General features: G+C 36.7%; 1 protein-coding gene across 1 annotated transcript in view; it reads left to right on the top strand.

Moving 5' to 3' along the window:
* SENP7 (SUMO specific peptidase 7) overlaps positions 1–21480 on the top strand; it is a 137034-nt gene that overhangs the window by 64204 nt on the left and 51350 nt on the right. The window contains exon 7 of the mRNA XM_068976375.1: positions 17580–17689. Within this exon, the coding sequence (XP_068832476.1) occupies positions 17580–17689 (110 nt within the window). The remainder of the gene's footprint in view (positions 1–17579; positions 17690–21480) is intronic.

Below are 21480 nucleotides of genomic sequence, written 5' to 3'. Positions count from 1 at the left end.
CAGGTCAGGAAGCAACAGTTAGAACTGGACATGGAACAACAGACTGGTTCCAAATAGGAAAAGGAGTACGTCAAGGCTGTATATTGTCACCTTGCTTATTTAACTTCTATGCAGAGTACATCATGGGAAACGCTGGGCTGGAGGAAGCACAAGCTGGACTCAAGATTGCTGGGAGAAATATCAGTAACCTCAGATGTGCAGATGACACCACCCTTATGGCAGAAAGTGAAGAGGAGCTAAAAAGCCTCTTGATGAAAGTGAAAGAGGAGAGTGAAAAAGTTGGCTTAAAGCTCAACATTCAGAAAACGAAGATCATGGCATCTGGTCCCATCACGTCATGGGAAATAGATGGGGAAGCAATGGAAACAGTGACAGACTTTATTTTGGGGGGCTTCAGAATCACTGCAGATGGTGATTGCAGCCATGAAATTAAAAGATGCTTACACCTTGGAAGGAAAATAATGACCAACCTAGATGGCCTGTTGAAAAGCAGAGATATTACTTTGACAAAAAAGGTCCATCTGGTCAAGGCGATGGTTTTTCCTGTGGTCATGTATGGATGTGAGAGTTGGATGGTGAAGAAAGCTGAGTGCTGAAGAATTGATGCTTTTGAACTGTGGTGATGGAGAACACTCTTGAGAGTCCCTTGGACTGCAAGGAGATCCAACCAGTCCATCCTAAAGGAGATCAGTCCTGGGTGTTCATTGGAAGGACTGATGCTGAAGCTGAAAGTCCAATACTTTGGCCACTTCATGCGAAGAGTTGACTCATTGGAAAAGACCCTGTTGCTGGGAGGGGTTGGGAGCAGGAGGAGAAGGGGACGACAGAGGATAAGATGGCTGGATGGCATCACTGACTCGATGGACATGAGTTTGAGTGAACTGTGAAAGTTGGTGATGGACAGGGAGGCCTGGCATGCCGTGATTCATAGGGTCGCAAAGAGTCACACACGACTGAGTGACTGAACTGACTGACTGACTTGACTGTCTGAAAAACTATGGATGGAGGTTCATGGCGTTGTATAGAAGATGGTGATCAAAACCATTCCCAAGAAAAAGAAATCCCAAAAGGCAAAATGGCCTTACAAATAGTTGAGAAAAGAAGAGAAGTGAAAGGCAAAGGAGAAAAGGAAAGATACACCCATCTGAATGCAGAGTTCCGAAGAATAGCAAGGAGAGATAAGAAAACCTTAAGTGATCAGTGCAAAGAAATAGAGGAAAACAATGGAATGGGAAAGACTAGAGATCTCTTCAAGAAAATCTGAAATGCCAAGGGAACATTTCATGCAAAGATGGGTACAATAATGGACAGAAAAGGTATGGCCCTACAGAAGCAGAAGATATTAAAAAGAGGTGGCAAGAATACACAGAAGAACTATACAAAAAAAGATCTAAATGACCCAGATAAGCACGATGGCGTGATCACTCACCTAAAGCCAGACATCCTGGAGTGCGAAGTCAAGTTGGCCTTAGGAACCATCACTACGAACAAAGCTAGTGGAGGTGATGGAATTCCAGTTGAGCTATTTCAAGTCCTAAAAGATGATGCTGTGAAAATGCTGTACTCAGTATGCCAGCAAATTTGGAAAACTCAGCAGTGGCCACAGGACTGGAAAAGGTCAGTTTTCATTCCAAACCCAAAGAAAGACAATGCCAGAGGATGCTCAAACTACCACACAATTGCACTCATCTCACATTCTAGTAAAGAAATGCTCAAAATTCTCCAAGCCAGGCTTCAGCAATACATGAACTGTAAACTTCCAGATGTTCAAGCTGTATTTAGAAAAGGCAGAGGAACCAGAGATCAAATTTTCAACATCCATTGGATCATCAAGAAAGCAAGAGAGTTCTAGAAAAGTATCTACTTCTGCTTTATTGACTATGCCAAAGCCTTTGACTGTGTGGATCACAACAGTGGAAAATTCTGAAAGAGATGGGAATACCAGACCACCTTACCTGCCTCCTGAGAAATCCGTATGCAGGTCAAGAAGTGACAGTTAGAACTGGATATGGGACAATGGTCTGGTTCCAAATTGGGAAAGGAGTATGTCAAGGCTGTATATTGTCACTCTGCTTATTTAATCTATATACAGAGTACATCGTGTAAAATGCCAGGCTGGAGGAAGCACAAGCTGGAATTAAGATTGCCAAGAGAAATATCAATATCTCAGATATGCAAATGATACCACCCTTATGGTAGAAAACGAATAGGAACTAAAGAGCCTCCTGATGGAAGTTAAAGAGGAGAGTGAAAAGGCTGACTTAAAACTCAGCATCCAGAACACTAAGATCATGGCATCTGGTCCTATCACTTCATTGCAAATAGATGGTGAAACAGTGGAAACACTGAGAGACTAGACCTTATTTTCTTGGGCTCCAAAATCACTGCAGATGGTGACTGCAGCCGTGAAAAGAAAAGATGCTTGCTCCTTGGAAGAAAAGCTATGGCCAACCTAGACAGCATATTAAAAAGCAGAGACATTGCTTTGCTGACACAGTTCATCTAGTCAAAGCTATGGTTTTTCCTATAGTCGTGTATGGATGTGAGAGTAGGACCATAAAGAAAGCTGAGCGTCAAAGAATTGATGCTTTTATAGTGTTGGAGGAGACTCTTGAGAGTCCCTTGGACTCCAAGGTCAATCCAGTCAGTCCTGAAGGAAATCAGTTCTGAATGTTCATTAGAAGGACTGATGCAGAAAGTGTAGCTCCAATACTTTGGTCACTTGATGCTAAAAACTGACTCATTAGCAAAGACCCTGATGCTGGGAAAGATTGAAGGTGGCAGGAGAAGGGGTTGACAGAGGATGAGATGGCTGGATGGCTTGCTTGCTGCCCACAGGCTTTCTCTAGTTGCGGCAAGTGGGAGCTACTCTCCGGTTGTGGTACATGGCTTCTCACTGCGGTGGCTTCTTGTTGTGGAGCACATGCTTCAGGATGCACAGGCTTTAGTAGTTGTAGCTTGTGGGCTAAGTAGTTGTGGGTTAAGGGCTGTGGAGCACAGGCTCAGCAGCTGTGATGCACAGACTTGGTTGTCCAAGGCCTGTGGGATCCTCCTGGATCAGGGATCAAACCTGCGTCTCCTGCATTGGCAGACAGATTCTTTACCTGTGAACCATGGCCCTGGATTTTGTATTTCTTACATGAGTTGTCTCTTAAGTCTTGTGTATATTGGGTGTTTCATTTGTTTCTTACTAATTTGTAAGAACTCTTATGAAAGGTATTACCTCTTTGTTATATGTATGGGAAAAATTTTTTTCAAGTTTGTTTTTGTAATTTTACTTTGTTTATAGTAACTTCTGTGGCACTGAGACTTAAAAGTTTTATTTTGTAAAATCTGTCAGTTTTTGACTCCTGGTTTTGATTTGCTCTTGGGAAGACCACCTCAACCTGAAGTATAAAAATAGGTTAGTCAGCTGATGTTTTAATTTATGATTTTTAAAAATGAGGTATTAGACCCAGAACAACTGGCTGGAGATAACTTTTCTAATTGAAGTGTTGATTCCTTTTTGCCTTTCTGGAGTCTTCTGCAAATGTTTATAGGTACTTGGGTTGCTTCCACCTATAGATGATTGTGAATAATAACACTGTTATGAACATCAGTGTACATTTATCTGCGTTTCTGTATACTTTCAGTTCTTTTGGGTGTATTTCTGAAAGTGGAATTTCTGGATCCTATAATTCTATTATTAATTTTTTGGAGAACCACCATACTGTTCTCTGTGAATGTAAAACTACATCATTTTACATTGCCACAGCAGTGCACAAGGGTCCTGGTTTTTTTCACATCCTTTGTAATGCTTGATATTTACTGTGTTTACATGATAATCATTCCAGTGGATGTGAACCGATATCTCATTGGGGTTTTGACGTGGTTTTAGTGTTATTGAACATCTTTTTCATGTGTTTATTGGCCATTCATGTATCTTCTTTGGAGAAATGTGTATTCAAGTCCTTTGCCCATTGATGAATCAGGTTGTTTTTATCTGTGAGTTTGGAAGTTCTCTCTATTCTGAATATTAATATAATCATAAAGTATGATTTCCAAATATATCTCCCATTTTGTGGGTTGTCTTTTTACTCTATTGTTACTGCCATTTGATGTACAGAAGTTTCAGTTGTTTTTTAATTGAAAAAATTTTTTTTGGTAATGCCATGTGGCACACAGGATCTTAGTTCCGTGACCAGGGATTGAACTCGTTCATGCCCACTGCAGTGGAACCATGGAGTCTCAACCACAGGACCATCAGGGAAGCCCCCAGAAGTTTTCATTTTGATGAAGTCCAGTTTATCTATGTTTCTATTTGATGTCATATCCAAGAAAATACTCCCATATCCAATGTCTTGAACATTTTCCCTTATGCTAAGAGTTTTATAGTTTCAGTTTATGCTTTTAGGCCTTTAATCCATTTTGAGCTAACTTTTGTGTAAGAGTATTAGGTAAGCATCCTTCTTCATTCTTTTGCATGTGGGTATTCAGTTTTTCCAGCATCATTTGTTGAAAAAGCTGTGCTTTACCCATTGAAAGGACTTAGCAGCCATTTGAAAATCATTTGACCATATAGGTGTGGCTTTATTTCTGGGTGCTATCGTATTCCTTTGGTCTCCATATTTGTCTTTATGCTAGTACCATATGTGTTGATTATTATAGCTTTGTAGTAAGTTTTGAAATCAGGGAGTTTGATCCCTCCAAATATGTTGAAGATTGTTTTGACTCTTGTTGTGTATACATTTTCAGTTCAGTTCAGTCACTCAGTCGTGTCCGACTCTTTGCGATCCCATGAATCACAGCATGCCAGGCCTCCCTGTCCATCACTAACTCCCAGAATCCACCCAAACCCATGTCCATTGTGTCGGTGATGCCATCCAGCCATCTCATCCTCTGTCGTCCCCTTCTCCTTCTGCCCCCAATCCCTCCCAGCAACAGGGTCTTTTCAGATGAGTCAGCTCTCTGCATGAGGTGGCCAAAGTATTGGACTTTCAGCTTCAACATCAGTCCCTCCAATGAACACCCAGGACTGATCTCCTTTAGGATGGACTGGTTGGATCTTCTTGCAGTCCAAGGAACTCTCAAGAGTCTTCTCCAACACCACAGTTGCACAAATGTGCAACTTTTTAACGTGCTGTCTAGGTTGGTCATAAGTTTCCTTCCAAGGAGCAAGTGTCTTTTAATTTCATGGCTGCAATCACCATCCACAATGATTTTGGAGCCCATAAAAATAAAGTCAGCTACTGTTTTCACTGTTTCCCCATCTATTTGCCAGGAAGTGATGGGACCAGATGCCATGATCTTAGTTTTCTGAATGTTGAGCTTTAAGCCAACTTTTTCACTCTCCTCTTTCACTTTCATCAAGAGGCTCTTTAGTTCTTCTTCACTTTCTGCCATAAGGGTGGGGTCCTCTGCATATCTGAGGTTATTGATATTTCTCCCAGGAATCTTGATTCCAGCTTGTGCTTCATCCAGCCCAGCGTTTCTCATGATGTACTCTGCATGGAAGTTAAATAAGCAGGGTGACAATATACAGCCTTGACGTACTCCTTTCCCAATTTGGAACCAGTCTGTTGTTCCATGTCCAGTTCTAACTGTTGCTTCCTGACCTGCATACAGATTTCTCTAGAGGCATGTCAGGTGGTCTGGTATTCCCATCTCTTTCAGAATTTTCCACAGTTTATTGTGATCCACACAGTCAAAGGCTTTGGTATAGTCAATAAAGCAAAAGTAGATGTTTTTCTGAAGCTCTCTTGCTTTTTCCATGATCCAGCGGATGTTGGCAGTTTGATCTCTGGTTCGTATACATTTTAGGATGTTTTTTTTATTTCTGCAAGAAATGTCACTGTGGTTTTGATAAGATTGCATTGATCTGTAGATTGCTTTAGGTAGTATTGACATCTTAATAATATTAAGTCTTCTAATCCGTGAACATGGGTTGTGTTTCCATTTATTAATATCTTCTTTAATTTCTTTTAGCCATGTTTTATAATTTTCATTTTGCAAATCTTTTGTCTCCTTGGTTAAGTGCTAAGTTTTTTCTCTTCTTGAAGCTATTGTAAATAGAATTATTTCCTTAATTTCTTCTTTTGTTTATTACCTCTAATCATTTTTTATGTTTATATATGTGTATAATCTTTAGAGTTTCTTACATGCAAGATCATATCATCTGTAAACACAGAATATTTTGTTCCAGTTTCAGTGCTTTTATGTTTATTTTTCTTGTATAATTGCTCTGGCTAGAACTTCTATTTGTGTTGACTAGAAGTGGTGAAAGTGGTCATCCTGGTCTTATTCCTTTCTCTAGAAGAAAAGCTGTCCATCATTGAGTTTGATGTTTACTGTGTGTTTTTCATATATGATTTTTGCTATGATGATGTAGGTAATTTCTATTCTTAGATTGTTGAGTTTCATTTTTTAGTCATCGGGAAAGGGTACGAATTTTGCGAAGTACTTTTTCTGTTTTAATTGACATGACCATGTAGTTTTCCTCTTTCATTTTGTTAATGTGGTGTATTATTTTGATAGATTCTTGTATGTTCAACCATCCTTGCATCCCAAGAACCATGTTTTAATTTATACCAGCTTAATTTCATTAACATTCAGAACTGTGCTCCTTTATAGCTCTGCCCTCACATACTTTTAAGTCATTGATGTCATAAAATTATATCTTCATGTGTTGTTTGTTCAAAAGCATAGTCTAATAATTTAAAGAATGTAGTAGTTTCTTAAATCATGTATAAAACAAATGGCATATTATAAACCAGTTACAGTAATAGTAGATTTTATAATTATCTATGGACTCAAAGAGTTGGACATGACTGAGCGACTGAACTGAACTGAACTGATGGATTTACTTTTACCGGTTATTTTTAGTTTTTCTTACAGGGCTGGTTTTACTTATAGTGGTAATGATTTTCCTCAGCTGTTGTTTACCTTTGTTATTGTTGCTGTTCAGTCACCAAGTCATGTCCAACTCTTTGTGACCCCATTGACTGTGACATACCAGGCTATTATATTGATAAATTCTGGTATGTTGAACCATCCTTTCATCCCAGGAACCATGTGGTTAGGATATATAACAATATAAACCATTTGGTATATTTTATTGAGAATTTTTCCTGTGTCCTCCACTATCTCCCAGAGTTTGTTCAAATTCCTGTCCTGTGAGTAGGTGATGCTTTCTAACCATCTCATTCTCTACTGCTTCCTTTTCATTTTGCCTTCAGTCTTTCTCCTCATTTAGGATCTTTTCCAAAAGAGTTGACTCTTCACATCCAGTGGCCAAAGTACTGGAACTTCAGCCTCAGTCCTTCCAATGAGTATTTGGGGCTGATCTCCTTCAGAATGGACTGGTTGGATCTCCTTGCAGTTCAAGGCACTCTCAAGAGTCTTCACCAGCACCACAGTTCAAAAGCATTAATTCTTTGGCGCTCAGCCTTCTTTATGGTCCAGCTCTCACATCCGTACACAACTGTTGGAAAAACCGTAACTTTGACTATGTGGACCTTTGTTGGCAAAGTGATGTCTCTGTTTTTTAATGTGCTATCTAGATTTGTTTATCTTAGAATGTCTTGATTTTGTTCTCATTTTTGAAGGATAGTATGGTCAGATATAGAATTCCTTATTGACAGATTTTTTTCCTTTGAATATATCAATTCAGTGTTTTTTGGCCAGCATGGTTTTTGATAAGAAATCTTCTCATAATCTTATTGAGGATCTTTTGTGTGTGATGAGTCACTTTTTTCTTTGTGCTTTCAAGAAAGAGTTCTCTCTTTGCCTTTGTCTTTGGACAATTTAATTATAACATTTCTTGATATAGGTCTCATTCAGTTTACTGTACACTTAGTTCCTTGGGTTTCTTGGATATTTATATTCATGCCTTTCATCAAATTTGGACTTCTTTGGTGATTATTTATTTAAATAACGTCTTTGCCCTTTTCTCTCTCTTCTCCTCTGAGATACCAGCAATGTGTATATTAGTCCCTTTCTTGGTGTCCCATAGGTCCCTTAGGTTCTGTTTACTTTTAAGTTTTTCTTCTTTCTGTTCCTCAGATTTGGTCCTTTTTATGGTCATATTTTCAAGTTTACTAGTTGTTTCTTCTGCCTGCTCAAAGCAGCTTTTGAATCTCTCTAATAAAATTTTCATTTCAGTTATTGTACATTTTTAGCTCCAGAATTTCCTTTTGGTTCATTTGTCTTTTATTGATATTTTCATCTTGTCACAAATCATTTTCTTGATTTTGTTAAAGATTTTCTTTCTTTCTGTCTGTCTGTCTCTCTTTCTTTCCTTTTTCACCATGCTGTGCAGCATGTGGGAATCGTAGTTCCCGACCAGGGGTTGAACCTGCGTTCCCTGCATTGGAAGTGCAACTCTTAACTGTTGAACTGCCAGGCAGGTCCCTGAGGATCTTGAAGATAGTCATTTTAATGTCTTTGCTTATTGAGTTTGCCATCTCCTTTTTTTTTTTTTTCCAGGGACAGGTTCTGTTGATTAGTTTTTGTTTTTTCCTTTGAATTGGCCGTTCTTTCCTGTTTCTTTGAATGTCATGTGATTTTTTTATTGTTGTTGTTGAAAACTTGACATTTGGATATTATAAGATGCAAAGTTTGAAAATCAGATTCTCCTCCTTCCCCAGCATTTGCTGGATTTTTTTCCCTTTGTTTGCTTAGTTTTTAAAATTGTTGCAATATGTCCCCATTCCAGGTCTTTCCAGGTCTTTTCTGAGCCTTTATCTTTCCGTGGTCATATTTGTGACTTTCTAAATTTCCTTGTAATGTTATTACTTTTTAATAGCTTAGTCCTTAAATATTTTTTTCCCATAAGGAGGAAATAGGAAAAATGAAGGGAAGAAATAGAACAAAATAGGTGCTAGCTCTTTTAATCTCCTGCATGTTGTTTTAGCTGAATGGGCAGACTGTTGCAACATGGTGATGGTTGTTACAGAAATGGCTGCCTGTCTCTATGTCTCCTTTTCCATAATCAGAGACAGCAATCAGTGATCACAGAATACAGATTCCCAGTGTTTGAAAGATGGCCTTATTGCTCATCTTGGTGATTGTAAGCCTGTGCAAACTGTTCTAAGAACTTGGACTTGGCTACTTGTCTCAGAGCTGGGTATAGGTAACTGCTACCATCCAAACTGCCTTAATTGACCAAAGTTCCTGTTGAGCCTTTTGGCTAGAAGTTACAAGCCTTGAGTAGACTCCAGAACTCCAAAGTTCATCGGATTCTGCCAGTGTTGTTGTCTAGAGAACGTGGCAGGTCGTTCCTACTCTGCAATTTTCCTGAGGTCACTTACTATATATTTCATATTTTATGGTACAAAGATCCTTGGTTTATTCTTGCTGATTTTTTTAGTACTTTTATAAATGTAAAAATTTCTAAGGGAGTGGGGAAGGATTGGAAGTTTGAGATTAGCAGATGCAAACTATTGCATATAGGATGGATAAAGAACAGTATCCTGCTGTATAGCCAGGGAACTATATTCAGTATCCTGTGATAAACCATAATGGAAAAGAGTATGAAAAAGAATATATACACAACATGTATAACTGAATCACTTTGCTGTACACTAGAAATTAACACAACATTGTAAATCAACTATACTTCAATAAAATTTAGGATTCTATGTTGTTAAATACTGTTGAAAATGTAGTAATTGCTATATATTATACTATAAAGGAAGGCTGTAGGTTAATAATTTGATAGTTTTTTATTTAAAAATTTTTTATTTTCAGAATTTTTACCCAGTTAAATAATACCATAATGAGTTGTTTTGTTAATAATTATCATGGGTGAGAAGATTGTTGGTAAAGATTTAATTAATTTTATGGCTACTCTAATTAGTACCAAATTGCTTTCTCAGTTGTTTTTCATTTTGTCTTTTTTAACTGAATTAATTTTATTGATATGTTGCTGCAGAATATTGTATTAATTTTAGATGTACAACATAATGATCTCATATATGTATATATTGCAAAATGATGAACAGTAAGTTTAGTTAACATCCATCACCACACGTAGTTACACTTTTTTTTCTTGTGATGAGAACTTGTAAGATCTACTATCTTAGCAACTTTCAAATATACAGTACACTATTGTTATTAGTTATTACCTATAGTCATCATGCTGTACCTTGCATCCCCAAGACGTTTTTTCTTTTTTATAACTGGAAACTTGTACCTTTTTATCACCTGCAGTCATTTCATGCTCCTGGCTCTAGTAACCACCAACCTGTTGTCCATGTCTATGCATGTGTTGGTTTGTTTTTAAATTTAGATTCCCCACATAAGTGAAGTCATACACTATTTGTCTTTGTCTCATTTCACTTAGCATAATGCCCTCAAGGCTCACTAATGCTGTCACAGATAGCAGGATTTCTTTCTTTTTCTTTTATAACTGAAAAATATCCCATTGTGTGTTTGTGACACATTTTCTTTATCCATTCATCTGTTGAAATGCACTTACATTGTTTCCATGTCTTCGTTATTGCAAATAATGCTTCAGTGAACATGTGGGTGTGTGTATCTTTTTGAGGTAGTGATTTTGTTTCCTAAGTATAAACACCCAGAAGTGGAATTACTAGACTGTATGTTCTGTTTTTAATTTTTTGAGGTATATTCCTACTGTTTTCCATAGTGACTGCCCTAATTTATATTTCCACAGCACTCCATATCTTTTCCAACACTTGTTTCTTCTCTTTTGGTAATAGCCCTTCTCAGATTTGTGAAGTTATACTTCATTGTGGTTTTGTCATACATTTCCCTGATGATAGTGCATGTTGAGCTCCTTTTCATGTACCTGTTGGTTGCTTGTAGTCTTTGGAGAAACTTCTGTTCAGTTTCTCTGCCCACTTTTTAATGAAATTGTTTTTATTTTTTTGGTTGAGTTGTATGGATTCTTTATATATCTTGTATTTTGAATATTAACTTCCTTATGAGATAGATGACTTAAAACTATTTTCTCCTGCTCCATAAGTTGCTTTTTCATTTTGTTGATAGTTTTCTTTACTGTATAGCTTTGTGGTTCCACTTATTTTCTTTTGTTGTTTTTGTTTTGGTGTTTAATCTAAAAAAATCACTGCCAAAACCAGCTTACTCTCATGTTTTTTCCTAGAAATTTTATGGTTTCAGGTCTTACATGTAAGTCTTTCATCTACTTTGTGTTGATTTTTGTATATGGTATAAAATATTGGTCCAGTTTTATTCTTTTGTATGTGGTTGTCAAGTTTTTCCAGCATCAGTTATTGAAGAGACTATCCTTTTCCCGTGGTGTATTCTTGGCTCCTTTGTCATACATGAGTTGACCACGCATGCATGGATTTATTTCTGGCTCTCTATTCTGTTTCAGTCATTTATATGTCTATTTTTCTATATTGTTTTGATTACTGTGGCTTTGTAATTTAGTTGTAATTTAGTTTGAAATCATGAAGGGATTGAAATCAACCAGATGCCATGATCTTCGTTTTCTGAATGTTGAGCTTTAAGCCAACTTTTTCGCTCTCCTCTTTCACTTTCATCAAGAGGCTTTTTAGCTCCTCTTCACTTTCTGCCATAAGGGTGGTGTCATCTGCATATCTGAGGTTATTGATATTTCTCCTGGCAATCTTGATGCCAGCTTGTGCTTCTTCCAGCCCAGCGTTTCTCATGATGTACTCTGCATATAAGTTAAATAAGCAGGGTGACAATATACAGCCTTGACTTCTCCTTTTCCTATTTGGAACCAGTCTGTTGTTCCATGTCCAGTTCTAACTGTTGCTTCCTGACCTGCATATAGGTTTCTAAAGAGGCAGGTCAGGTGGTCTGGTATTCCCATCTCTTTCAGAATTTTCCACACAGTCAAAGGCTTTGGCATAGTCAATAAAGCAGAAATAGATGCTTTTCTGGAACTCTCTTGCTTTTTCCATGATCCAGCGGATGTTGGCAATTTGATCTCTGGTTCCTCTGCCTTTTCTAAAACCAGCTTGAACATAAGGGAGTTCACGGTTCACGTATTGCTGAAGCCTGGCTTGGAGAATTTTGAGCATTACTTTACTAGCATGTGAGATGAGTGCAATTGTGCAGTAGTTTGAGCATTCTTTGGCATTGTCTGTCTTTGGAATTGGAATGAAAACTGACCTTTTCCAGTCCTGTGGCCACTGCTGAGTTTTCCAAATTTGCTGGTATACTGAGTGCAGCACTTTCACAGCATCATGGTTCAGGATTTGAAATAGCTCCACTGGAATTCCATCACCTCCACTAGCTTTGTTGGTAGTGATGCTTTCTAAGGCCCACTTGACTTCACATTCCAAGATGTCTGGCTCTAGATTAGTGATCACATCATCATGATTATCTGGGTCATGAAGATCTTTTTTGTACAGTTCTTCCGTGTATTCTTGCCCCCTCTTCTTAATATCTTCTGCTTCTGTTAGGTCCATACATTTCTGTCCTTTATTGAGCCCATCTTTGCATGAAATGTTCCCTTGGTATCTCTAATTTTGTTGAAGAGATCTCTAGTCTTTCCCATTCTGTTGTTTTCCTCTATTTTTTTTGCATTGATCACTGAAGAAGGCTTTCTTATTTCTTTTTGCTATTCTTTGGAACTCTGCATTCAGATGCTTATATCTTTCTTTCCTTTTCTCCTTTGCTTTTCGCCTCCCTTCTTTTCACAGCTATTTGTAAGGCCTCCCCAGACAGCCATTTTGTGTGTTTGCATTTCTTTTCCATGGGGATGGTCTTGATCCCTGTCTCCTGTACAATGTCACGAACCTCATTCCATAGTTCATCAGGCACTCTATCTATCAGATCTAGGCCCTTAAATCTATTTCCCACTTCCACTGTATAATCAAAAGGGATTTGATATAGGTTATACCTGAATGGTCTAGTGGTTTTCCCTACTTTCTTCAATTTCAGTCTGAATTTGGCAATAAGGAGTTCATGATCTGAGCCACAGTCAGCTCCTGGTCTTTTTGTACAGAGCTTCTCTATCTTTGCTGCAAAGAATATAATCAATCTGATTTCGGTGTTGACTATCTGGTGATGTCCATGTGTAGAGTCTTCTCTTGTGTTGTTGGAAGAGGGTGTTTGCTATGACCAGTGCATTTTCTTGGCAAAACTCTATTAGTCTTTGCCCTGCTTCATTCAGCATTCCAAGGCCAAATTTACCTGTTACTCCAGGTGTTTCTTGACTTCCTGCCTTTGCATTCCAGTCCCCTAGAATGAAAAGGACATCTTTTTTGGGTATTAGTTCTAAAAGGTCTTGTAGGTCTTCATAAAACTGTTCAACTTTAGTTTCTTCAGCATTACTGGTTGGGGCATAGACTTGGATTACCATGATATTGAATGGTTTGCCTTGGAGACGAACAGAGATCATTCTGTCGTTTTTGAGATTGCATCCAAGTACTGCATTTCAGACTCTTTTGTTGACCATGATGGCTACTCCATTTCTTCTGAGGGATTCCTGCCTGCAGTAGTAGATGTAATGGTCATCTGAGTTAAATTCACCCATTTCAGTCCATTTTAGTTCGCTGATTCCTAGAATGTCGGCGTTCACCCTTGCCATTTCTTGTTTGACCACTTCCAATTTGCCTTGATTCATGGACCTGACATTCCAGGTTCCTATGCAATATTGCTCTTTACAGCATTGGATCTTGCTTCTATCACCAGTCACATCCACAGCTGGGTATTCTTTTCGCTTTGGCTCCATCCCTTCATTCTTTCTGGACTTATTTCTCCACTGATCTCCAGTATCATATTGGGCACCTACTGACCTGGGGAGTTCCCCTTTCAGTATCCTATCATTTTGCCTTTTCATACTGTTCATGGGGTTCTCAAGGCAAGAATACTGAAGTGGCTTGCCATTCCCTTCTCCAGTGGACCACATTCTGTCAGACCTCTTCACCATGACCCGCCTGTCTTGGGTTGCCCTGCAGGCATGGCTTGGTTTCATTGAGTTAGACAAGGCTGTGGTCCTAGTGTGATTAGATTGACTAGTTTTCTGTGAGTATGGTTTCATTGTGTCTGCCCTCTGATGCCCTCTTGCAACACCTACCATCTTACTTGGGTTTCTCTTACCTTGGGCGTGGGGTATCTCTTCAGGGCTGCGCCAGCAAAGCACAGCCGCTGCTCCTTACCTTGGACGAGGTGTATCTCCTTACCGCCACCATTCCTGACCTTCATCGTGGGATAGCTCCTCTATTTGGGGTCTTTAGTGGTTGCATGCAAACTTTAAGATTGTTCTCTTTCTGTGAAAAAGGCCATTGATATGTCAGTAGAGATTGCTTTGAATCTGCAGGTTGCTTTGCATAGGATGAACATTTTAACAATATTACTTTTTCCCATCTCTAATTACAGAATATCATTCCATTTATTTGTGTTTTCTTCAGTTTCTTTCATCAATATCTTATAGTTTTCAGTGTACAGCTCTTTTTCCGTCTAGACTATATCTAACTATAATTTTTTTCTTTTTGCTGTAGTTTTAAATGGGATTTTTTCCCTCAATTTCTCTTTCAGATAGTTCATTATTTGTGTTTAGAAATGCAACTGATTGTAGTATAGTGATTTTGTATCCTGAAACTTTAGTGAATTCATTTATTAGTTCTTATAGTTCTTTTTTTTATTGCTTGGGTTTTTTAAGGTTTTCTTTCTGTAAGATCATATCATCTGCAAATGATGACAGTTTTATGTCTTCCTTTCTGATATTGATTCCTTTTATTTATTTCTTTTTCATATTTAACTTTTTCTAACCAGTATTTCTAGTACTGTGTTAAATAAGAGTGATCAGAATGGGTACCCTTCTTCATTTTAGAGGAGAAGCTTTTAATCTTTCAGTGTTTCATATGATGTTGGCATCATTTGTGATACTGACCTTTATTGTGTTGAAGTATGTTCCTTCTATACCCAGGTTTTTTTAACTTTATTTTTTAATTGAAGAATAATTGCTTTACAGAATTGTGTTGGTTTTTGCCAAACATTGACACAAATCAGCCATATATACCCAGGTTTTTGAGTTTTATAGTGAAAGGATGTTGAATTTTGTTAGATGCTTTTTCTGTACCTTTTGAGGGATCAAATAATTTTTATCTTTCATTTTACCTATGTGCTTTATCACATTGATTGATTCGTATATGATGTACCATTCTTGCATCTCTGAATAAGTCCCATTTGATCATGATGTATGATTCTTTTAATGTGATGTCAAATTTGGTTTCCTAATAATTTGATGAGAATTTTTGCATCCCTATGCATCAGGGGTATTTGATTTATATTTTTCTTTTACTGTACTGTCCTTATCTAGCTTTGGTATTAGTGATGGCCTTTTAAACTGAGTTTAGAAGTGTACTTTCCTCGTAAACTTTTTGAAAGAGTTTTGGAAAGATTGGCATTAATTCTTATTTGATAGAATTGCCAGTGAAACCATTTGGTCCTGAACTTTTCTGTATTGGAAGGTTTTTGATTACTAATTCAATCTCCATATTTGTTATTGATCTGTTCAGATTTTCTTTTTCTTCATAATACATTTTGGTAGGTTGTATGTTTCTAATTATTTGTCCCTTTCTTCTAGGTTATATGATTTGTTAATGTATAACTTTTTATAATCATCACTTACAATACTTTGTATTTTTGTACTATTAGTTGTAATGATTTGTTTATTGGGTTGGCCAGAAAATTCATGTTTTTCCATAAGATGGTACTGAAAAAAAACCTGAACAAACTTTTTTGGCCAGCTCAGTACAAGTCTTCTGTCTTTTTGCCCTTAGTCCAGCCAGTAGGTTTCTTTATCCCCTCCATATAACTGGCTCTTCAGTTCAGTTCAGCCACTCAGTTGTGTCTGACTGTTTGTGACCCCTTGGACTGCAGCACACCAGGCTGCCCTGTTCATCACCAACTCCCAGAACTTACTCAAACTCATGTCCATTGAGTTAATGATGCCATGCAACTATCTCATCCTCTGTCCTCCCCTTCTCCTTCCACCTTCAATCTTTCCCAGCATCAGGGTCTTCAAATCAGTCAGTTCTTCACATCAGATGGTCAAAGTATTGGTGTTTCAGCTTCAGCATCAATCCTTCCAATGAGTATTCAATACTGATTTCCTTTAGGATGGACTGGCTCTTAGGTTATCCATATTATTGGACTTCCCTGGTGGCTCAGATGGTAAAGCGTCTGCCTACAATGTGGGAGACCCGGGTTTGATCCCTGGGTCGGGAAGATTCCCTGAAGAAGGAAATGGCAACCCACTCCAGTACTCTTGCCTGGAAAATCCCATGGACAGAGTAGCTTGGTGCAGGCTACTGTCCATGAGGTCGTATAGAGTCGGGCACGACTGAATGACTTCACTTGGCATATAATTATTCATATTAGTCTTTAGATCTGTTTTTCTTTGAGTCTTTTTTTTTTCTTGGTTTGTCTAGCTAAAAGTTTGTCAGTTTTGTTTGCTTAAAAAAAAGCTCTTAGTTTTGATCTTTTCTATTGTCTTTCATATTTCTTTTTTATTTACTTTATCTCTGATCTTTATTGTTTCTTTCCTTCTGCTCACTTTGGGCTTAATTTGTATTTTTTTCTGGTTCCAAGAGGTGTAAAGTGAGGCTTTTCATTGGAGTTCTTTCTTGTTTTTTAATGTAGCTTTTATTGCTATTAACTTCCCTTGTAGAACATTTCATGGATTTTGAAGTTTCTGCTTATGTATTCATTTGTTTTAAGATACTTCTTGATCTTCCTTTTGGTTTCTTCTTATAGCCAGTTGATTTTCTGGAGCACATTGTTTAGTCTTCCTGTATTTTTGAACTTTTCAGACTTCCTGTTATTGATTTCTTGTTTTATGCTCTTGTGATTGGGAAAGATTTGTGTGTGTGTGTCTTAAGTTTGCTTTGTGACCTAATCTTAAAACATCCTGGAGAATGTTCTGTGTTCATGTTTTATAAAAACATGTTAGTTCTATTTGATCAAGTTTATGGTTCAGTACAATATTCCTTATTGATTTTTTTTGGGGGGTCTGGATGATCTAATTACTGAAAGTGGGGTAGGTATTAATGTCCCATACTATTATTGTATTATGTTTTCATAATAGTGATATTATGTTCATCATCCAAAACTTGCTTTTAATACGTTTTAAATATTTAACCAGTAGCTTATATTTTAAACTATTTTCTCTATAGGTAAAATTTGTTACCACACCCTAAGTTTTATTTTGTATGTAACTTCTGATACGTGAACTATGCTTAAAACATATTAGCGATTACTTTTGACTTATTTTTTGACTACACATAAGTGTGATTATAATTTTCTTGTGTTCAGGGAATGTTTACTTTTTAGATCCCTTTGATATATTTAGCACTTGTATTTTTCTTTGTTCACTTTGCATGTGCTCAATTTTGGAAGAATAGAACATTTCTTGTTTTTTCTTTCAAAGGAACATGGAGAATTTAAAGATAGAATAGGAATGAGAACTTATTTTTCAAATCATAGTTTAATATTCTTTCTACTGTTCAAACCACATACTCTGCTGTATAAGACTTTATTTGTGATCTGTTATTTTTATCTTGAATATATGCCAGCTGGCTTCTAAATTTATTTTTGCTTAGAAGAATTGAGTGTAATATCATTTTGTTTTGCAGCAGTTCACAATCAAGTAAGACAGACAATTATGCAAAGCAGACTTCTTACACTAGAGAAAAACGAAGAGATGACGATGGCATTTCTTTTATGTCTGATATTCACCCTAAAGGTTTGTGAACCGCAGAAAACTGTTGCCATTGGAATTTTTGTCTATTGTAGTTTTAGTAGTATTTGAGTTATAACTATATCTACCCATGAAAGTAAAGAGAGATATTTTAGCAACACAAAGAAAATTGCTAAATTTACTATTTGTATCCTACAGTGTACATCTCTTGATTTATTTACTAAATCTGGAAGTTAAATTTGAATATTATTTCTTGTCATTTTTTTGTTTGGCTGGCATACAGCTATAAAGTTATAATGTTAATTTGTCTATTTCTAAATATTACTTAAATGAAAGTGAAAATGTTCATCACTGAGTCATGTCTGACTCTTTGAGACCTCACGGACTGTAGCCAGCCAGGCTCCTCAGTCCATGGAATTCTCCAGGTGAGAATACTGGAGTGGGTTGCCATTCCCTTCTCCAGGGGATCTTCCTGAACCTAGGTCTCCTGCATTAGTAGACAGATTCTTCACTGTCTGAGCCATGAATGTGTCTAATCATTGATATTATTCCCAATTCTATTATTATTATTGGCTTTCCACTGTCTATCCTCCTTGTATGAAAAATATTCTTTTTTTAAAAAATTTATTTATTTTTAATGTGAGGACATTTGCTTTCTATTGTGTTGGTTTCTGCCATACATCAACATGAATCAGCCATAGGTACATTCTTTATTCATTAGAATTTTTCTCAACTCTAGGAGGATTCCAATATAAGTCACTTTTAGCAAATTTAAAGGTAAATACATCCCAGACTTCTAAATATTCATTGTAGGCTTCCTTGCAAGGATTAATGAACTGACTTCTTTTTGTCTCTTTTTAAAAAGACTTTTAAATAATTTAATATAAAAATATTCACCAAAACCAATTTATATGCTAGTCAGGTGTGAAACTTAACACTTTCCAGGGTCTCTTTGATTATTGATAGCTTCAAACTAGTTGAAATATTTGTTTTCTGAATGATTTTATAAATTATTCACAAGAAAAGGTGGTCCTTTAATGATATTATGTAAAAGTTTTTTTGTATTTCATTTGGAACACAGTTGTTTTCACATTTTAAATACTCTTTTTCATAGAAGAGAACACTTGCAACGCAACTAATATCTTTGATGTATACAAGAAACCAGCTGTAACTCTTAAGAGGGCAGTCTCTAGAGAAAGTATTATGACTGTAGATGTAATCTTTCAGTTGATTACTAAATACTATCTGCACGTAATGGAGGATTTTTTTTTTGTTTAACAAATTGTCCTTTTCCTGGAAATAATTATCCTTACTTACAGTATAAAAATAAAGGTGGATTTGTATTTGTGCAAGTGGGCTTAATTCAGATACTATCAAAACACTGTTAAACATTCATTGCTTTCCTTGGTAGAGTAGGAATAGTTAAATAAAAAGCTTTCTAATTTATGTCCTTCAATATTCCTTCAAAGTAACAGAATTCTAGACTTACAGCAGGGAAAAATGAATGATAAAAAAGCACTATATAGTTTCTTAGTATCCCTGAAGGTTCTCCTCTTAGGTAAAGTGTTTTTAAGAAAGTTAGCTACTGAAATATTATTAAAACTCACAGTATTTTCATCCCATAGATAATTGTGTCTAATGCCAATTATTTAACAAAAGCCTATAAATCCCAGGTATACCACTGAAAAAAGTTTTTTCTTCCAGTTTTTTATAATTGACAGCACTGTATAAGTTTAAGGTGAATAGTGTAATGATTTCACTTATATATATCATGATTACCACAGTGAGTTTAGTCAACATCCATTTATTCATATAGATGCATGGGTTTGTTTCTGGGCTTTTTATTCCATTCCATTTACCTATTTAGAAAAAAATTTTCCTTATGATGAGAACTCAGGATTTACTCTAACAACTTTCATATATAACATACGGCAGTGTTAATTTTATTTGTCATGTTATACATTATGTCCCTAGAACTTATTTATTTTATAATAGGAATTTCGTACATGTTGACTGCCTTCATTCAGTTCTTCTCCCCCTGTCTCTGATAACCACAAATCTTGTCTCATTTTCTGATTTTGTTTTTGAATTATAATCAACCTATACAACACTGTATTAGTTTCTGTTACACAGCATAGTGATTCAGTATTTCTGTACATTTCAAATAATCACCATGATAAGTCTAGTTATGATCTATCATATACAAACGTTGTGGTTTAGTCACTAAGTTGTGTCTGACTCTTGCGACCTCATGGTCTGCAGCCTGCCATGCTCCTCTACCCATGGGATTCTCCAGGCAAGAATACTGGAGTGGATTGCCATTTCTTTCTCCTGTGGCTCTTCCTGACCCAGGAATTGAACCCAGGTCTCCTGCATTGCAGGCAGTTTCTTTACCAACTGAGCTATTCCCCACACTAGGTATACCTTTATTTTGTAGTGCCTTAAGTTTGCCTTGTAAAACTTGCTTTTATGAATATAATACCTTGGAAATACTTAACATTCTTTTGTATGTAGGAATTTGTTAGCTGTTTAATTTTATATGGTAACGATATTTACAAGTTAAATATATATATATATATTTCAAGTAGAGTCCTGTTTTTTTAAAATAATGTCTGACTCTATCTAATACATTTATTCCAGTTTCCCATGAGATTGTCTTGACTGATTTGCAGTTAGTGAACTGCTTGGAGGAAAATTGCTATATAATAGAGTTTTTCCAAGCCTTAGTTCTTTCATCAGTTTTTTAAAAATTTTATATTTTATATTGCAGTATAGTTGATTAACCATATTGTGTTAGTTTCAGGTGTACAACAAAGCAAATCAGTTATAAATATACATGTGTCTAAATATACATGTGTTTTTTCAATTTTCCCAACTAGGTTGTTACAGAATATTGAACATAGTTCCCTGTGCTATACAGCAGTCCTTGGTTATCCACTTTAAATACAGAAGTGTGTACATGTCAGCTCCAAATTCTATTACGCTTTCCTCCTACTCTTACCCCCTGGTAACCATGGTTCTCTAAGTCTATGAGTCTGTTTCTATTTTGTAAGTAAGTTCATTTGTATCATTTTTTATAAGACTTTGCATATAAGTAATATAATATGATATTTCTGTCTGTCTGACTTACTTCAGTCAGTATGATAATCACCAGGTCCATCCATGTTCCTGCAAATGGCATTATGTTGTTCTTTTTAATAGCTGAGTAATATTCCATGATGTTCAAGCTGGTTTTAGAAAAGGCAGAGGAACCAGAGATCAAATTGCCAACATCTGCTGGATCATGGAGAAAGCAAGAGAGTTCCAGAAAAACATCTATTTCTGCTTTATTGCCAAAGCCTTTGACTGTGTGGATCACAATAAACTGTGGAAAATTCTGAAAGAGATGGGAATACCAGCCCACCTGACCTGCCTCTTGAGAAACCTATATGCAGGTCAGGAAGCAACAGTTAGAACTGGACATAGAACAACAGACTGGTTCCAAATAGGGAAAGGAGAAGTCAAGGCTGTATATTGTCACCCTGCTTATTTAACTTATATGCAGAGTACATCATGAGAAACGCTGGGCTGGAAGAAGCACAAGCTGGAATCAAGATTGCCGGGAGAAATATCAATGACCTCAGATGTGCAGATGACACCACCCTATGGCAGAAAGGAAAGAAGAACTAAAGAGCCTCTTGATGAAAGTGAAAGAGGAGAGTGAAAAAGTTGGCTTAAAACTCAGCATTCAGAAAACTAAGATAATGGCATCCGGTCCCATCACTTATGGCAAATAGATGGGGAAACAGTGGCTGACTTTATATTTTGGACTCCACAATCACTGCAGATTGTGACTA

Source organism: Capricornis sumatraensis, chromosome 1 (assembly GCF_032405125.1).
Source record: "Capricornis sumatraensis isolate serow.1 chromosome 1, serow.2, whole genome shotgun sequence".
Lineage (NCBI taxonomy): Eukaryota > Metazoa > Chordata > Mammalia > Artiodactyla > Bovidae > Capricornis > Capricornis sumatraensis.
This window is presented reverse-complemented; position numbering and strand designations above follow the sequence as displayed.